The following is a 20,214-nucleotide window of genomic DNA, read 5'->3' as shown; positions in this document are numbered from 1 at the left end:
GTACTGGCACTTAATCAAATAATAGTTTAGTGGAGATAATCAAGAATGTGCACTCACCGAAGAACAAGGAAAAGCTAGTGAAGTGTCTCAGCATGGCTGAGTTTTAAAACACATTTGTCCCGCAACTTCCTGAAAATACAGCAGGTATGCGCAGCCTACTAAAAAAAGAGTTTAGATAGTATGACATCTGTGAAAAAAGAGTTTGAATGTAGTAAAGAAAATCTGGATAACGCGGTGTGTTTGAGCTGTTTTCAAACTAGTGATGAAACGTGTGATGACTGATGTGAGTTCTATAATCTTGGTGCTGTTTCAATTCAGATATAAAAAGGGGAACACAGTACAATATTGTTAATCTCTAGAGGATTTGAGAGGCGTTGGCCATTTTCTGGGCTGTAAGGAAGTTGAGGAAAGTTTCAATGGGGGCAAAAGTTTATAATCAAAACTGATCGGAAACCCCTCAAGGAAGCATTTTTTTTTTAAATGGGCAGATTTAATTTCTCATGGAATACTTAAATGAGTTGTAGCTCTCCAGGAGTTTGAATTTGACATGACATGTGTCTCAGGTGCCAGCAACCTTTTGGCAGGTTGTTTTCCTAGGTTAGGTGACAATGCTGATTTAACTTCTGATAATCCAGAAGAAATCTTGAGATGTAATGTTATCTTTGGTGTCGAAGAATTTGATGAGGAGAGGAGAAAGGAATTCGAGGATGATTGCGTTCTTCAGACAGTCATGAGGATGATTAGAGATGGTTGGTGTGGTAAGAGCAAGTGCAATGTGAATATTAAGGGGTATTGGCAGGTTAGAGCAGAATTGTCCGTGGTTAGAGGCTTGTTAATGAGGGGAAGCAAATTAGGGCACCCTTAATGAATTAAGAAGAAGGTTGGTTGAGAATGCTCATGCCAGTCATATGAGGATAGCTTAATCCAAGGAAAGAGTCAGAACAGGTAACAGGTGGCCAGCAATGAATGTGATTATTGAAGGGGAAGTAAGACATTGTGTAAATTGTACACACAGCGATAAGGTGTTGAAATACATGACACAACCCATGGTTGTGAAAGAGCAAGCCACTGGTCCTTGGGTAGACATAGCAGTTGACACTTTTGGTCCTGTAAAGATCAAGATGTGTGACAGAAAGGTTGTTGTATGTATTAACATGTTTTCTCATTTGTCTAGTCTAATGATCCCGTTTTTAGAGGAGTTGTTTGAGAACAAAGGTATCCTTGCAACTCTTCTTATGAACAATGGAGTGCAGTTCGCACAAGTTTGATGGAAGAGTTTCATAAGGCAAGGGGCGTACGACATGGGAACGCTGAACTCTGTCATCCCAAATGTAACAATGTTGTAGAAAGCTTCATAGAAGTGCTAAAAGAATGCCTGCAGTAGGCAGTTGCAAATATTGAGAACTGGGAGAGTGAACTTAGGAAAAAGGTATGTGAGTTCCATAGAACTCCACACTCCTCAACAGGGATAAATCAGTTTCAGATATTCAGTGGCAGGATTTCCAACAATGAAGTGGAAATGAGAAGAGGATGGTGGTAAATGAACAGGTGGACATGGTTGAAGGCTGGTGTAAAAGAGAGAAGGAGAAAATGATGAGGAGGATGTGTCTGTATGATGCACACAAATCGATGAAGGATACTGCTGTAAGGGGAAAAATTAAATACCCCAGAAAGGGATATGGAGTTTCTAAGTACAGTCATCCCTTGTAGATAATCAAGGTGTTCAAAATGCTGTCGGGATAAGTGATCATAAAGTCTGGCATCTTAACAGAATGGCCAAATTTCACCCTGTGGAAGATGCCTTAGCAATCGCATGTCCTAGTAATGCTCAGTTGGGCAATATGGAATCGAAGGAGTATGCAGAAGTGAGACAGTAACACAAAAAGGGCTCCTTTATGCCTCAAAGACTGTGTTTAAAAATGGAGGTGCAAGTAACTCTTTCGCTTTTGTAGATCTCATGATTCCTTTTATGTGTTAGCTATGTTTTTTATTTTGTTACAGTAGGTTTAAGTTCTCTTGCTTGCTAATATAGGGCAGGGTGAGGTGTGTTATTCTACATTTACCTGTACATCTTTGTGCCTTAATAACATCCCTGTGTACCTGCAATGACATCATGTATTCAAATGTATTGTTAATTGCTAGGATGTCATTCAGATTGATCTTGCTATAGCTGGCTGGGTTCTCCGAGGTCTTCAACGTAATAAACCTCTTATCTCAACCTATGAGTCTCATTGTCAGTGAAATTGCTCTCCCACCCTCGCAGCTCCACCATTAAGTGAGGTGCCCCTGCCCCTGCACTCTTGAGTGTTGGTGATCGAGGCCCTCTTCCACACGCAGGTTTCCCTGCGCCTCATCCCTGGCGGTCCAGTGGACCTCTGTCTCCTTTCTTTCTTTAAGCTCCTTCACTCGTTTTTCTCCCTTTTCTATCTTTCACCTTTCTGCACCTCTGCTCTTTTGCGCCTTATTTCTGCCCATTTTCCCTTTCTCTCCCTCTGCTCCTTCACTCATTTTCACTCGTTTTTCTACCCTTTCTATCATTTCACCTTTCTGCTCTTTTCTGCATCTCTGCTCTTTTGTGCCTTATTTCTGCTTATTTTCCCTTTTTTCTTTACCCCTTCTTTCCTCCCTTTACCTTTCCCCGCCGCTGCTGCCCCCTTGCCCCCCCCCCAGCGCGACCGGCCCAACCCAGCTCCCCTCCCCGCTCCCGCCTCCCAGCTGTCCAGCCCTCCCCGACCCCTACTTAATGGCGGCTGGTGCACCGAAGGCGCGTCAAAGGCAAGCACGTCTGCGCCCGTCTGCGACCCGTCCGCGACCAGCACCAGGAACCCTGGACCTCCGCCCCGCCAACGCTACGACCCAGCAGCACTCCACGCACTCAACCCAGGCTGCAACAACAACTGCAAGCTAGCATCACCAGCCGACACCCATGGACCCTTCAGCTGTCACCGCTGCCGGCACACCTGCAGCACCGCCAAGAACACGGATCCAGCACAACCCACCCACAAGAAAACAACCAAACCGAAGACCCTGCAATGTAAATGTAAATGTAAATGTAAATGTAAATGTAAGGTGTTTTATAGCGCGCTCAATTACTACCGGAGTATCCTGGCGCGAATGACCGCTGGGGAACCCGTCCTGGCTTTCCCTGTGAGATGGTCCCATGCTGGGTATCTCCAAGGTGAAGCCAGGCATCCCCGGCGTCTGTGGGGGGCCGTTGTAGAGATGAGGCAAGCTTAATGCCCAGAGTTACCGAGTGTGATCACTGCCCAAAGTGGGCACCGAGGCGAGAATTATCAGTCCGCTGACCCTGGTCCTCGACCCTGCCGCGTCGGGAATCGAACCCTGGTCCCGGGCCGTTCTCAGCCTCCGGGTCTGCCGCCTCTAACCAGTGAGCCACACCTCTCCTCAACGTCAGATCCCTCCACAAACACGCCACAGAAATCTGGGACCTCCTCGACAGCACCACCCCAGATGTAGCATTCTTCACCGAAACCTGGACCAACACCACCTCGGGACCAGACATCGCCATCGCCATCCCCCAAGGATACAAGATCTCCAGGAAGGACCGCCACACCCACCCAGGAGGAGGAATCACCATCGTCCACAAATCCAGCCTCCGCCTGAGCACACTCCCTGACGAGTCCACAGAACTGATGGAACACCTTCACTTCAAGATACTGGCCAGCCCCACCGTCGCCCTCTAAGGAACCCTCATCTACCAACTCCCTGGACCCCGCGGACCCTTCACCAACTCCATCACTGACATTATCTCCCCGCAGGCCATCGCATCCACCAACTACACCCTGCTGGGAGACCTCAACTTCCACCTCGACAATCAACTGGACCCCATCACCACATGCCTCCTGGACAACCTCCTCAACATTGGACTCTGCCAGATCGTGACCGAGCCCACGCACTCAGCAGGACACACCCTCGACCCCCTCTTCACTACAGGAAACTCCATCACCTTCAGCCACACCACCGAACTCCCATGGACCGACCATCGTTGCGTCCACTTCACCTTCAGAACACCCACCATCCACAGACACCAGCACCTGCTTCCACAAAGAAACTGGACCAAAATCACAGATGACCAGCTCACCTCCTCACTCAACAACTCCACCCCAACCATTGCGGAAAACGACGACCCCAACACCGCAGCCTGCACCCTGCATAGATGGATCTCGGACAGCACCAACACCATAGCCCCCCTCAAGAAAAACAACAATACCCGTGCCAAGAAAGCCAGATGGTTTACCACCGAACTTCGAGAGTCTAGGCGCACATGCCGCCGCCTCGAAAAGGCCTGGAGAAACACCAAATCCACAGAAGCCCACAACAACTTCAGAGCCGCCACCAACTCCCACCATCAACTCATCAGAGAAACGAGGAAAAAAGTGATTAAAGACAGAATCTCCACCCACGCACACCACAGCAAGGAACTCTTCAGCATCATCAAGGAATTCGCCCAACCCACCAGCGAGTCTACCGACATCCCTCCCTCACAAGACCTCTGCGACAAACTCAGCATCTTTTTCCACCACAAAATCAAGAGCATCTACGACAACTTCGACGAAGACAACCAACACACTGAACCCTCACCAAACACCCCTGACACCCGGAAACCAGCGATTGATGACTGGACAGCCCTCACCACCGAAGACACACTGAAGACAATGAAGTCAATCCACTCAGGGGCCTCCACGGACCCCTGCCACCACCACATCTTCAACAGAGCCGCCAACACCATCGAACCCATGCTCCGCCAAACCATCAATCGCTCCCTGGGGACCGCCTTGTTCCCCGACGACTGGAAACACGCCGTGGTCAACCCCCTCTTAAAGAAACCCTCAGCGGACCCCACCGACCTCAAAAACTACAGACCCATCTCCCTGCTCCCGTTCCCAGCGAAAGTCATCGAGAAAGCCATCAACAGCCAACTCGCCACATTCATTGAAGAACACAACATCCTCGACTCCTCCCAATCCGGCTTCAGAAAAAACCACAGTACGGAAATCGCCCTCCTTGCCGCAACAGACGACATCCGCACCTTACTGGACAAAGGAGAAACAGTAGCCCTCATCCTCCTCGACCTATCAGCGGCGTTCGACACAGTCTCCCACCGCACCCTAATACGCAGACTCTACGATGCAGAAATCCAGGACAAGGCCCTCGGCTGGATCTGCTCCTTCCTTTCCGGCAGGACGCAGCGGGTCAGGCTCCCCCCTTTCCTCTCGGACCCCACACCTACCACCTGCAGAGTCCCCCAGGGCTCCTCCCTCAGCCCGACGCTCTTCAACGTCTACATGGCTCCACTTGCCCCCATCATCAGAACCTACAGACTCAATATTGTGTCATATGCAGACGACACCCAGCTCATCCTCTCCCTATCCAACGAGCCCAGCACCGCCAGACACAACTTTCGAGAAGGCTTGGAAGCCGTCGCCAAATGGATGAAAAACAGCTGCCTACAACTAAACACCAACAAAACAGAAGTACTCATCATGGGCCCAAACCCCGACGCCTGGAGCGACACCTGGTGGTCCACCGCCCTCGGAAACCCGCCAACCCCCACAGACCACGCACGCAACCTGGGAATCATCCTGGACTCCGAGCTCAAAATGGACCGCCAGATCAACTCTGTCTCATCTTCCTGCTTCCACACCCTCCGCCTCCTTCATAAGACCTTCAAATGGATCCCCCTTGTACACCGAAAGACAGTCACTCACGCCCTAGTCACCAGCAGACTCGACTACGGCAACGCACTCTACGCCGGAATAAACAAAAACCTCATCCGCAAGCTACAGAACATCCAGAACGCCGCTGCAAGACTGGTCCTCAACCTGCCAAAACACAGCCACATCTCCCAGCACCTGCGCACACTCCACTGGCTCCCCGTCGAGGCGTGAATCACCTTTAAGATGCTCACCCACGCACACAAGGCCCTCTACGGCCCGGACCAGCATACCTGAACAGCCGACTTAAATTCCACGCACCCCAAAGGACCCTACGATCAGCCCAGCTTTCCTACGCCGTGGTCCCCCGCACCAGAAAGACCAGCTCGGGAGGCCGCTCCTTCTCCTTCCTCGCGGCCAAAGCATGGAACGCCCTTCCGTTCCACCTCAGACAGACAACATCGCTCCCCATCTTCGCAAGAAACCTCAAAACCTGGCTCTTCGACAGACCCCCCTCCTTGATGGAATGGAACCTGCACCCCCCCCAACCCCCCCACCTCTAGCGCCTTGAGACCCTTACGGGTTAACATACTCCTGATTGATGAGTCTCTGAAGTGGAACTTAACATATACCTGTGCCACTCTACGTAGTGAAGGTGGTACTGCACTTTGTTGTTTGAAAGTAGTGTACATTCTTTTAAGGAAAATATATCTATCAAATACAATTTCACATCTGCTTAGGTCCTTGATTACTTTTTTAAAAATAACATTTTCTTTCATAGAACTTGCCGTATGGATAATGTCCAGCGTAGTGCAACTGTTTAAAATGTTCAAATGATAAACAAGGAATAATTATGTAGAATACTGCTGTCTAGGTAGGATCTAAGGAGGATTTAATAATGGGGCTGGATGAGAACCTTCTGCAGTGATTACAATGGGAAGAAAAATATATATGTAATATATTTGTTTTTTTCATTTAAATATGTTTATTTACTACGCTGGACTTTGTTTTTTATCTTTGACCCGGATTTTGAATTGCCTATTAGAGCAAATACAAGGAAAATATAGATACTGGCATGTCATGTGTACCTTTAGTTTTTTATTTGAAAAAGTCTCCCACTATTTGAAACCATATGTGTCACAAGAGAACATGGGTCAAGTGAAAAAGAAATGACAAAAACATTGAGATATCTGCATTGTATAAAATGGAGGGGGCACATGGGTAGGACCAAAATCTGGTGCGGTAGATTTGAGTATATACAAAGATGAAAAAACATATTTTAAGTAGCATGAATGAAATTGTTCTCCTTCTAGACATTATTTGTGTTTGAGGTAAGAGGGACTTGAGGTGCAGGAAGTTAAATAGTTTTTTTCAAGAACTCACAATGTGGTCCATGGTAAAAGGGGGAGGCAGAAGTTAGGAATGGACTTTCCACAGGTAGGTAGGTGCTCTTGAAATATTCTTGGTATGTATCATGCATGGATGTTAATTCCATTAATAACAATATTCTTCATTACTCTATTATTGTTTACAGTCAAACCTGGAATGTGTCCAGCAATCCTGGCCAAGTGCAAGCTTCCCCTGGATAAACCAGAGTGCCAGGATGATAAAGATTGCCCACTGAACAGGAAATGCTGTGAACTGTGTGGAAATAAGTGTCAGGAGGCAGTGCCTGGTAAGGGTAACATTTATACCTCACATTTATTTAATATGTAGTAAGATATGTAGTAAGTAAGATATTTGAGATGATTAAGTGTTATTATGACTACTATGATTTCTCGTGGTGTAAAGTTATATATTATGTAAGGATATAACTACTGCATTGAGAAAGGGCAAGTTATAGTTACTGTAGTGTGGTGAGTGTGTGTCAAGAATGTGTACAAAGGAGCGTGTTGTATAGTAAATTGAAGGTGGTACATAAATTATACATGTAAGAAATCACTTGTGACTCGCAAATTAGAAATGTAAGTTATGACTATACCTTTAGAATTAGAATTAGAATTCCTTACATTTGTAAGTTTAAGTTGGGTTTGTATAGAGTGATGAAATTATGTTTTCCTAACTATAACTTTCCTTCAACCTTTTTTTTAAATTAAATGTAAATGGTTTTTATTTTTGAATACATGTGTGTTTCAAATCGTAGTGTCACGTGTCATTCAGTTGAGTGTTGTTAAGTGGAGTGTGGTAGGGTAAAGTGAAGGACAGTATCATAGAGTTTAGCGCTGGAAAGTCTAGTGTTGTACAGGGGAATAGAGTGGAGTGGAGTAGAGTGGAGTGGGGTAGAGTGGACTATGGTATAGTGCATTGAAGCCCAGTGGAATACCGTAAAGTGGAATGGCATACAGTGGAGTGGGGTAGAGCAGAGTGGCGTAGAGCCGAATGGAGTAGAGTGCCATCCAGTGGATTGGTGTAGAGATGAAAGGCATAAAGTGGTGAGGTAAAGTGTATACTGCAGTGGTGTACAGTGAAGTAGTGTATAGTTGAATAAGATACACTGCAGTGGCGTACAGTGGATTGGCATATAGTGGAGTGGCATAGAGTAAAGTGGCGTACAGTGTAATTGGAGTGCCGTGAAGTGGTATAGCATACATTGGAGTAGCATAGATTGCAGTGGTGTACAGTAGAGTGGGTAGACTGGAGTGGCATAGAGCAGAGTGGCATGGAAAGGAACATCATAGAGTCTAATTATATAGAGTGCAGTGATGTTCAGTGGATTAGTGTAGAGTGGCGTGGCATTTAGTTAAGTGAGATACACTGGAAGAGGGTACAATAGCGTGCCGTGCACTGGAGTGGCGTAGACCATAGTGGCATAAAGTGGAATAGTGTAGAGTGGAGTGGTGTACAGTAGAATTGTGAAGAGTGTAATAGCATACAGTGGGGTAGAGTGGCGTGTCACACAGCAGAGTGGTGTATAACGGAATGCCCAAGAATGGAGTGGCAAAAAATGATCTGGCATAGTGTAGAATAGCATAGAGTCATATGTGTAGACTGGGGTTCATTACAATGGAGTGGGATAGAGTGTAGTTGTGTATAGCATATTAGGGTAGAGTGGAGTGGCATGGAGTATGATGGTGTACTATGGAATGGGATGGAGTGGAGTGGCATACACTGAAGCAGCGTAAAGTAGAGCTGTGTAGAGTGGAATAGCGTTCACTGTAATAGCGTAAACTGGAGTGGCATAGAGTGGTTTAGTGGACAGTTAAAAGGTGCCATATAGTGAAATGCCATAAAGCAAATTGACGTACGGTTAGTGGCATTCAGTGGAGTAGTGTGCCGTGGAGTGGTGCAGAATGGAGTGGCTTAGAGTGGAATGGCATAGAATAGAGTGGTTTATAGTGGACTTTAGTAAAGCAGAATAGCATAGAGTGGAATAGCCTACTGTGGACTACCATGCAGTAGAGTGGCATACAGTATACTTCTGTAGAGTGAATAGTGTAAAGTGTAGTGGCGTAGACTCTAGTTGTGTACAGTGGAAGCGCTTATAGTGGATTGGCCTAGAGTGGAATGATGGTATAATGGAGTGTCTTAGAGTGGAGTGGTGTAGAGTGTAGTTGGGTACAATGGATAGTGGACAGTACAGTTGCATGGAGAGGAGTGGTGTAGATGAGTAGGGTACAATGGAGTAGAATAGTATTCAGTGAAGTAGCGTAAGCTGAATTACTGTACAGCAGAAAGTAGTAGAGTGGAGTGGTGTAGAGTGGTGTTGTGTGGTGTGGAATAGCATACAGTAGAGTTGTGTATAATCAGATGGCATGGACTGGAGTTTCATAGAGTGAAATAGCATAGAGTTTAGTTCTGTAGAGTGGATTTGGGTACAGTAGTATAGAGTAGAGTAGCATAGATTGGAATGTCATACACTGGAGAAACGTACTGTGGAGTTTCATAGAATGGAGTGGCGTAGAGTGGAGTTTTGTAGAGCATAATAGTGTGAACTGTAGTAGTGTAGAGTGAAGTGGCATACAGTGGAGTAGTGTAGATTGGAGTGGTGTAGTGTAGAATACCGATGAGTGTAGTGGTCTACAGCTGAGTGACATAGAGTTGAGTGCCATATAGTGGAATAGCATACATTGAAGTGTCAAAGAGTGGAGTATTGTTAAATGGAATAGTGTAGACTGCAGTATGGTACAGTGCAGTGAAGTGGTGCATATTGGGGTGGTGTAGAGTTGAGTGATATAGAGTGGAGTAGTGTAGACTGTAATACCGTACAGTGCAGTGTTGTAGAGTGAAGTGGCCTATACTGAAGTGGCATACAGAAGAGTGGCAATGAGTGGAGTGTCATATAGTGGAATAGCGTACAATGCATTGGTGTACACTGGATGGTGTAGTGTCTTAGATTGATGTTGCATACAATGGAATACAGTAGAGTGGATCAACATATAGTGGAGGGTCATACACAGTAGTGGTGTTCTCTGTAGTGTCGTAGAATGGAGTGGCATAGACTGTAGTAGTTTACATTGGGGTAGTTTAGAGTATAATGGCATAGAGTGCAATGTGGTAGAGTGAAGTGGCATAGAGTGTAGTAGGGTGGCAGATAGTGTAGTGATGTAGAGTTCAGTGGTTTAGAGTGTAATAGTATAGAGTGTCTTAGCTTAAAGTGGAGTGTGGCACTTAAAACAGATGTAGCATGAAAGTGGGTGAATAAATGCAGAGCTACTGTGGCAGAAAAATTGATTATGAGGTGTAAATGCCAATTTCTCAGAATAGGTGTAAATAGCGTAAGTAGTGTTAAAGTTATTTGTTAAAACACTTAGTACTCCATTGTGCCATTGCATACTATTGTAACTTCACTGTATACTGTGGTACATGTCGATAAGAAGGCAGTACCTGATTGGCTAATGGCTGTCTTTACAAAACATAAAAGGTTGTCTTGTCCTTTCCAGCACAACTTCGCTTCATTCTTGTTTAGGGCCTTATATATAGATAAGTATTAGGTTTTATATGTGTTCCCCACCTATTACCATTTTATAAAGGTGGTAATAGTTAGAGATATGTATTTACAATTGTCTATGAGGCATATTAGCAATGGGTCAGACTGATTTGCATATGGCCATATCTGAACTGGGGTGGCTGAGTGAGCTAAAGAATGGTGATGGATTAAACCCAGATCAGTTGACTGGGGGTGAGTGTTTGATTTGCTCAAACGCTCCGTCCATCATCCCCTTTTGTATCGCATATTAGCAATGGTCATATCGCCGCTTTAGTGGCACCTTTTGCTGCTAAAGCGGCAATAGCTACAGGTTTGGGGCCCGCTTTGCATGTCAGTGATATTTATCACTATTGAAACTGTTAGAGACTGAAAACAGTCGCTAACACAGCTATCACCTATTAGCAAGGCAGGCGAAGCAATAGCTAAGCGTGATTATCACTATAATCTAACGCCTGCTAAAAAGTTGACTTACCTGTATAGTCAATGGGGGGGTGGATTATCAGATTAAGCCCCCATTGGCGTTAATGTGTGAATATCGCTGGATTTCCAGCGATATTCGCGCATTTCACCGTTGCCGCTGGATATTTTAGCACAATGGAGAAAAACGTTGCTAATAGCATGTTTTCTCCGCTAAAATATCCAGCGATAGGCAGCGATAAAAAAAATTCGCTAAGCACGTTTAGCGATAAATATCGCTATTCCTTGCTAATATGCCCCTATATATTTTATCCAGCAATTTAGTGAGCACTGCTCTTTTAAAGAAAAAGAATTAGTACCTCAGTAATTTTAAGTATTATCGCTGTACATCATAGACATTTTTGTCATGATATAAATACGTTAAATACATTAAATACATTAAAAATTGAAAAAATATTGTAGTACACTATATTTGTAAATTATAGTGTAGTAAAGTATATTGTGATTTTTTTTAAAGCACTGTGATACTCCCAAGGCAGGACTGCAGTACTCTATACATTGTTTTTGGAAGATATACAAACCTATGACTGTTTTTCTTTACCTATTACCACATTAATGAAGTGGTAATGGGCAAGGGAAAACATCAAACTAAATACATACATATAGCGTATGCGGAAACAGGGAACACAGCCTAAGTGTACTCAAAACAAAATAACAGCCTTTAACTTTTTCAAAGGCAGTCATTAGCCAACTACACATTTACTAGTCTTTCCCATGTACTGCGATACTTTTGTGGAATACCGTGAAATCCCTTGAAATGTCATGAAAGAAGCACAACAACCAATATAACTAAGTTAATTTTTCAGCGAAATCCAAATGGGTGTTTAGCCAGTCAAAGGAAAAATACCTTGGTGTCCAAACCCGTTTTTGAACATCCCTTATATCTTTGCTCCCCCTAGACTAATCACTGGAAAAACTTTCCATACTCTGCCAATGCCTGGAAACTTTTGTGGATATTCGTCAAATGGGTGCAAAGTTATTAATTTTGAAAAATTTAAGGAATATCTATCTTTTGTTAAACCTAACTATGAGTACAGTGTGGCCGTGGCTACTCTGTCATAATTTCATGTGTATCTATCTATCTATCAATCTATCTATCTATCTATCTATCTATCTATCTATCTATCTATCTATCTATCTATCTATCTATCTATCTATCTATCTATCTATCTATCTATCTATCTATCTATCTATCTATCTATCTATCTATCTATCTATCTGTCTGTCTGTCTGTCTGTCTGTCTGTCTGTCTGTCTGTCTGTCTGTCTGTCTGTCTGTCTGTCTGTCTGTCTATCTATCTATCTATCTATCTGTCTGTCTGTCTGTCTGTCTGGCTGTCTGTCTAGCTATCTATCTATATAATGGCAGCACGCAGTGAGATTGCTACGGGTGGTGGGAGGGGGCAGGGGAGAGGCAGGGTGGGAGGGTTGTGAAGTCAGACATACAACGGCCAGGAGTAAAGTATTACTCCTGCCCGTTGTATGTCTGACTTCACTTTCCCCCAACCTGCCGGTCCCCCACCCCACAGCCCAGCTGCACTCCCACTGCGAGCAGCCACTGATATATACATACATTCATTTACATATATACATTGAAGGGGCGCATGCGTGCTAGATTTACATAGCTACTAGAGCCAGATGAATATGGGTCAATATGTACACTCAATGACTCACTTCCACTTTTCTGTTCCTACAGATCATGCAGGAGTCTGCCCATCCTATATTATTCCAAAAACCCTGATCTGTCCAGCCGTCCTCAATCCTTCCTGCAACCATGATTGGAAATGCAATGAAGATGAAAAATGCTGCAATGTGGGGTGCCGGCGAAAGTGTGTCAAGGCTCTACCAGGTGAATATGCACCATTAGGGACAGTAGAACTGGTCACACTGTTGAGGCACATCTCTAGGTCAGGAATTAGCCCTTTTAGCAAAGTAGGGCCTGTGGTATTGTAAACGTTCTAGTAGCTGGGTGGGTGAAGTTAGTGGGCTGGGGGAAGAGGAGGATCCAGGGGATGGACTAGTCAGTTAGAGTAGGGATGGGGACCTGAGAGCACATGTTGAATAAAGCTCTTAGATACATAAAGAAGTAGTCTGTCGTTATTACGAGGAAGACACGACAACTGGCGACGAGGGTGGGACGCACAGCTTGCTGTCCCTGAACCCGCAAATGACATTCGGTCCCGTTCCTAGAAATTGGGAAGGAAGTCGCTGTTGCCACGCAGGTGACCCAAGAAGAATTGCCGCCCAGAGAAGAGGCCAGCAGTTCGAATCTGTTCCGTGATCGAGAGATCGCGTAGAGCCCAAGCGAAGAAGTGCAGTCGAGCATTGGTGAAGTTTTGAATTTGGCGCCGGTACTCGCCTGAAGCGGTGAGAAGCTAAGAGGCCCGGCGTGGTATGAGGCCTACTGACAAGCTCTGAAGTCACCTAGTACCACTGTGCTACGAAATCGTAAGAAGTGTGATATCAGGATGATTGCGTGGAAAAGTACTGAACAGATGAGATAGCCCGCCACGAGAGACCCTCACCCCATAAGCGTGCGAAGTGGCATGCGCACGAAATGCCGAAGTTTGAATTGCGGCCCAAGCATTACTGGTGAAGCGGAGTGGCTGGCGAGAGACAAGCAGACGATTGGAGAGATCGTTGTGCCAGCAGTGTGGTGGCGACCTGGGAGTCCCTGTTGCAACGCATCGTGCGAGTAAAGAGTGCATGTCGTCGGACATCGCAGAGTGAAAGCCGTCAGTCAAGCGGTCATTTTGAAGTCAGGCAAGACGGGAAGGACCTCCCTGGTCAATAGTGAAGCGGCCATCTTGGAGTCAGGCATCAGTCCACGCCATTCAGTTAAAGAAATTCGAGCACAGTAATGATCGAATAACGGACTGTACCAAGAGCGCATCGCCCCGAGAGGGAAGACAAAGAAGGACACGAGTGTTTGTAGTGTTGCACAGAATTGCAGACATAAAGTGTCACGAGTACAGTGTACCGATGAGTCACATGAATAAGGTGACCCTGTTGCATGAAGACCAGCCCAAGACATTCCAAGCCACACGGTAATGAACTAATGAAAACATGAATAACATGAGATGATTGCTCAGCGTGAATAAGGGCATCACTTGAAACTGTGAACAGTGAATCACACGACTGCCCAGAGGCAGCGACAGAGTTCTTGAACAAGCACAAGACAATCCAAATGACCACATGTGGTCAAGAGAGATAGAGTGTCACAGGAAAGTGGAACATTAGATAAATCATTCATCATGTCAACGCACAACTCACCACAAAGAGAAGCCAAGCCAATCCTAGTGGGCATGACCCACCTGAGGCCCCCAGAGCCATTGACTCTGATAGCTGGTGGAAGCATGGGTCCACGGTGGCAGGAGTGGGTTGAAGACTTCGAGGACTACATCAAAGGGTCCAAGGTGACGGTGGATGAAGATCAGTTGATTGCTTTGCGTAATTTAGTTGGAAAAGACATTAGCAAAGTGATAAAAGAACTGCCCCCGGCTGAAACCGGGATATATGCCAAGGTTTGTGAGGCCCTAAACAAAAATTTCCTGCACAAGCGTAATGTTGATTACGAGAGATATATGTTTCACCAGGCTCGTCAGGACCCAGAAGAGCTGATGAGCACGTACATAACACGACTTCGTCGGTTATCCCGATACTGCGACTTTGACACATTTTCCACTGAAGATGCCATACGGCTTCAAATCATTGACGGGTGTCAGTCTGAAGCACTTAGACGGAAGCTGCTAAAGAAAAGTCACAATCTGGACGAAATCGAAGAGATGACAAGAGTGCACGATCAGGCCGAGGAGCACGCCAAGAAAATGGAGTCAGGGCGTGTAGGAAAAAGAGAACAAGCCAACCGGGTTCAGAATGTCCGATCCCGCCGGCGTTCCAGCGAAAGGCCCAGAAGAACCAGGCCATCCTCGCGGCGCCAACCAGCCAGACGCTGGCGTCATAAAATCAGTTAGCACGACCAAAGGGTGGATCGTGCCAAGAAATGCTATAGATGTGGCTATGACTTTCCACATACAGACGCCTGCCGGCGATGGGCCAACAGTTTCGGAAGTGTGGTCGCCAGAATCATTTTGAAGTGATGTGTGGAGATCACCGACGTGAACAGGAAGGTGACGCCGCACGAGCGTCCCGGCCGGGCGCTCGGCGTCATCATGCGGGAGCAGTGTAAGATCGCACCAAATCCTTGACCGGATCATCAAAGTCCAGCAGGGAGTCGAGATGATCTCAGTGGACCCGCAGACCGTCGTCACGAGAGTCCCGGTCAGGATCCAGAGAACCTGAATACACGGATGAATACGTGAGCATGGAGACCGACCGAGATCAGTTAAAGAAGTATCCCCGCCTTGACATCTGGGTAGGGAGTCACGCCGCCAAATTTGTGTTAGATAGCAGAGCGTCATTAAACTATATATCAGTGAATGAATACAAAAAAATTAAAGCATCACCGCAGTTAAGCCCCGCTTACGTCCGGGTGTACACGTGGACGGCCAAAGAGCTACTTACCTGTCTTGGAAAGCTTTCCACAACACTTCAATACAAAGCAATGTCAATACCAGCTGTCATTCATGTTATCGAGGGTCGAGAGGCGGACTGTCTCCTCAGCCTGCCTACTGCCGAGCACCTTCGGCCGGTAGAAATTCTGTATAGAGGTGGTGATGACCCAGGCATTGTGCACCAATTCTCAAAGCTATTCTCGGGTCTGGGAAGGATGAACCAGTTTCAGATTGAACTTCACATAGATGAACAAATCCGCCCTGTGGCTCAACAACCCCGAAGGGTTTCCGGGCATCTCCAACAAGCTGTCGAAAAGGAGATACAAGAACTATTGAAAGTTGACATTATTGAGCGAGCACGTGGTCCTGTTCCCTGGGTGTCACCCTTTCTTATCGTCCCCAGGAAAGGGACGCCCACAAGAGTACACCTGAGTGTGGATATGAGAGCGCCCGGCATGGCCCTTGGCAAGGAGCGCTCTGTAGGGCCCCATCTGTGTGACATGAAATGGACACTAAATAATGCTGAAGTGTTTTCTAGACTTGACCTCGACCGTGGGTATTCCCAGCTAACACTACATGACAAGTTGCGATACATGACAACTTTTTTCACACACATGGGACTATTCAATTACAAACGATTGAGTGAAGACATCCCTGCAGCAGCAGAGATACTGCAGGAAGCAGTTGGCAAAGTCATTCAGCATATACCCAATACTCTGAACCACAAAGATAGCATACTAGTATATGGGTCCAGCACACAAGAACATGACAGGCACTGGATAGAGTATGTCACGCTCTGGTGGAAGCTAACTTAACGCTAAACAAACAGAAATGTGAGTTTCATTGTTCCACCCTCAAGTTCTCTGGGCACATTCTGTCGGAGGCTACAACAAAGTGTGCCAGTGACATGGTGGTTATGGCCAATGACTTTTATGCAACTACCCTTCAACCCCGGGAGTCAGCCAACACTGGTGATCATGTGCCACGCTCTCTGCTTTCATCTCCTGCCACTGATTAAGCAGCAGCGGTAGAATGCTATCATCGTGTGGCAGATCAAGTCAAGTCACTGGCAGTTCCCCTGCAGGATGTTCGGCAAGCCACCAGAGATGATGCTGTTTTCAAAAAAATCTTACACTGTCTACGAAACAACCGGTGGAGAGACATTAACAAAGAAGGGAAGAATGATCCACAACTTCAGCAGGAACTGCAAGTCTTCAAAAACATTCGGAGGGAATTGTCTGTCACCCCTGAAGGGCTTCTGTTAAGGAACCAAAGGATTATCATTCCCAGTAAATTACGTCAGAGAATCATCAATTTAGCCCACACCAGTCATCGTGGTGTGGAGGCCACCAAGAGAACTGTGAGAGAATGGGTCTGGTTTCCCTCACTCGATCACATGGTTGAACTAGCACTGCAGGATTGCCATCAATGCAAAGTAGTCAACGCTGGAGGTCCACACCAGCCTCTGCCAAAGACTGGACTACCTCAAGAGGTGTGGCAAGAACTAGTCATAGACTTTCATGGCCCGTTACCTTCGGGCCAGTATGTCCTCGTGGTGATGGACGAACTTTCCAGATTCCCAGTTGCTCAGGTGGTCTCCTCCCCTAGTGTGCTCAACATTATAGCGATGCTTGACGAAGTCTTTGATGCATGGGGTGCTCCCAAAGGGCTGAAAACAGAAAATTGTTCCCCATTCACTAGTCCAGAGTTCAAAGATTTTACAAAGCAGCTCAACATTCACCATCAAAAGATCACCTCGCTGTGGCCACCAGGTAATGGCACTCGTGATCGGTTCATGGCTATCCTTCAGAAAACGTTTCAACAAACCGCTCTGAACCGGAAGGACTTTCAGGTGACCCTTGATGAAGTTGTGAGAGTCTACCGAAACACTCCCCATGTCACCACGGGCAAGTGCCCAGCAACATTAATGTTGAGTTGACCCCTCCCGACAAGAATGTCCACAAGGGAAGGTGCACTGAGACATGTGTCAACGACTGGCTGTGTTTCCGAAGTCAGCACTGCCCAGAAGGCCAAGACTGAAGAAATGAAATTGCGTGCCGATCACCACCGAAAGATGAAACACTCCTCCCGGCCGGCAAGGGAAACTGTGGTGATAAAGCAAGAGCAACAACCAGAAACAGATTACCCTGTGGTGATAAAGCAAAAACAATCAGCGGAGGCAGACTGTCGATTCTGGGACGATCCTTTGACTACCACATGTCAGAAGGGCGCCCTAGTGACCACAGAACCTGCCGGTCAGCGAATCCCCAACAGCATGTTGCATGCACTCGAGTGTGCCCCAGTCCTGAGAGATGCCCTCGCTACAACAGTTGAGCCATCCAATGGTGAATGCAGTGAGAGTTCTGTTCTGAACATTAACCCTATTCATACGGACACCCAGTCTGAGAGTGAGATTGCCGGTGGAGGAGGCTCCCAACGGCCCTGATGAGCTGTTCATCGGCCTAAACAACTAATTGAGGAACTGTGAATTAACTTGTTATTCCGTTTTGTCAAGAAAGGTGGAGATGTGGTATTGTAAACGTTCCAGTAGCCGGGTGGGCGGAGTTAGTGGGCTGGGGGAAGAGGAGGATCCAGGGGATGGACTAGTCAGTTAGAGTAGGGACGGGGACCTGAGAGCACATGTTGAATAAAGCTCTTAGATACATAAAGAAGTAGTCTGTTGTTATTACGAGGAAGACATGACAGGGCCCTAGGTTTAGGTAGTGAGCACGTCACAGTCCACAGCAGACTCAGAGAGGAAGAATGATATTCCAAATGTATGATTCCTGGTTACATGATTCAGATATGTATTAATACACTGGACTACTGGGAGCTCTGTTGAAGACAAGAGAGTAGTAAATAATGCCCCTCTTTTTGCTACAGTATCCCATTTTGGTGTCCCTGTTTCTCGCTTTTTATTTAGAACACTCCGCCCTCAGTGGATGGAATTTTTAAACATCGTTATAGCCCTTCTGCCTTGGGGTAGTATCAATAGGTATTGTCCTCTCCCTTGTTCAGAGCATTTGCTGGTGGCTCATATTTATGACTCAAATAGAGGGCTTTTAACAACCACTGTAGCCTTAGAAATCAGGCTGTAATGTTGGCTGAGGTGTCTGGGTATGATATTTATTGAAATAATGAGGTGCAAAAATGTATGGGGCACTTGTGTGAACTCCGGTATACAACGTTTAGCACGCATTTTTTACCACGCACTACCATTACAACGCAGGCATTACCACGCATACCATTACAACGCATTGCACTGGGGGGCGCTCTAGGATAGGGAATAAGTTTAATTTTATATCCAGCACCTTCCCTAGTGTCCACGGGGACTGGAGTTGGAATATAAAATTATACTTACCACTATCCAGCACCTCAAAGCGCTATGCGTTGTAACGGTATTCGTTGTAAATACCGCGTTGTAAAGGTATGCGTGGTAATAGTATGCGTGCTAACGTCATACATTCGTGAACTCCCCATCTGATAGTGCTGCGGTCAGGTTTGAAGTTTATTAAAAACAAATGTCAACCAACAGAGGTTTGGTCCATCAGAAGAAGAATATATGTTGACATAAGGCAATTAGAAATCAGGGTACTGGGACAGAAGGGGTCAGTAAAATAAAAGTGCATTCTGGACATAGAAAAATGGTATTCAAAGCTAAAAATAGATGGGCTAAAATAACAAGTGAAATGTTCTTGGAAGAAGCAATGACGTCTTATGGAATTTTTAAAACGCTCGCTCCTGTGACCCTAATGGCTCATTGTAGTTAAGGTGCACATATACATATGTGAGTTTTCTTCTGTATGGAACTATTGTACTTCAAGCAATATGGCAAATAGCTGTTTCTTGCTGTCATCTGGGAGGCCATGGGTGAGGGCATGAGCAGTGTATGCCAGTGGTGGCATTAAGGTGGCACAGGTTTGGATATTTTGAGTACATCTTTTGGAGCGGGGCAGTTGGAAAGCCTAAGCAGTTACGAATACATCAATTGCACTGGACTTTTAACAACCAACAGATCATCAGTCTTTTGCGTTTAGAATGCCATCATTCTAGGGGGGCCTTCACTCAAAGAGCAACTCCTACTAAACTTCTTTACTGTGTATTAACATGTTCCAAGTGAACTGCAAGGGAAATGCTTAAAAAGCTGATTTTGCCTATTGTCCTTTTCAGAAAAAATGGGTGCTTGCCCAACGGATCCTCCAGTTATTAATTTAGACGAGATCTGTCACAAATGTAATACTGACAAAGACTGCCCAGGATATGAACGATGCTGCGCTGGACCAAACGGGCGCGAGTGCCAACCGCCATCCAAATTTGTTGGTAAGAAACTAGTTGATTGTTTCTTAAACATTGGATCAGTTACACTCTTTCACGATGGAAGGTACCTGAAGCCCTCATTAATGCCTTCTTGTTGATACCTATCTCTACAGGTGTGCGCTGTAATGTTACTTTTTTTTAAACACATTTGGCTGCAGCCGCTCCTGTATATCATAATTGGCCATTGCCTTCTTTCAATAATGGTAATGCAATCCATTGGAAAGTGCCAATGAACTAATGTTGCCATGGCTTCTATTGATTAGGCACAGCATCTAGAGGCGTCACTGAGTATACTGTCAGGTGGC

The 20,214-nt window shown here is 45.9% G+C and overlaps 1 protein-coding gene across 1 annotated transcript in view; it reads left to right on the top strand.

The window, feature by feature from the left end:
• LOC147709682 (uncharacterized) overlaps window positions 1-20,214 on the top strand; it is a 435,760-nt gene that overhangs the window by 390,876 nt on the left and 24,670 nt on the right. The window contains exons 15-17 of the mRNA XM_086926069.1: window positions 7,210-7,350; window positions 12,775-12,927; window positions 19,763-19,912. Coding sequence (XP_086782195.1) covers window positions 7,210-7,350; window positions 12,775-12,927; window positions 19,763-19,912 — 444 coding nt within the window. The remainder of the gene's footprint in view (window positions 1-7,209; window positions 7,351-12,774; window positions 12,928-19,762; window positions 19,913-20,214) is intronic.

The sequence above is a fragment of the Lissotriton vulgaris genome, chromosome 6 (assembly GCF_964263255.1).
Source record: "Lissotriton vulgaris chromosome 6, aLisVul1.2, whole genome shotgun sequence".
Taxonomy (NCBI): domain Eukaryota; kingdom Metazoa; phylum Chordata; class Amphibia; order Caudata; family Salamandridae; genus Lissotriton; species Lissotriton vulgaris.
The sequence above is the reverse complement of the archived record's forward strand: the minus strand, read 5'-3'. Positions and strand labels throughout refer to the sequence as shown.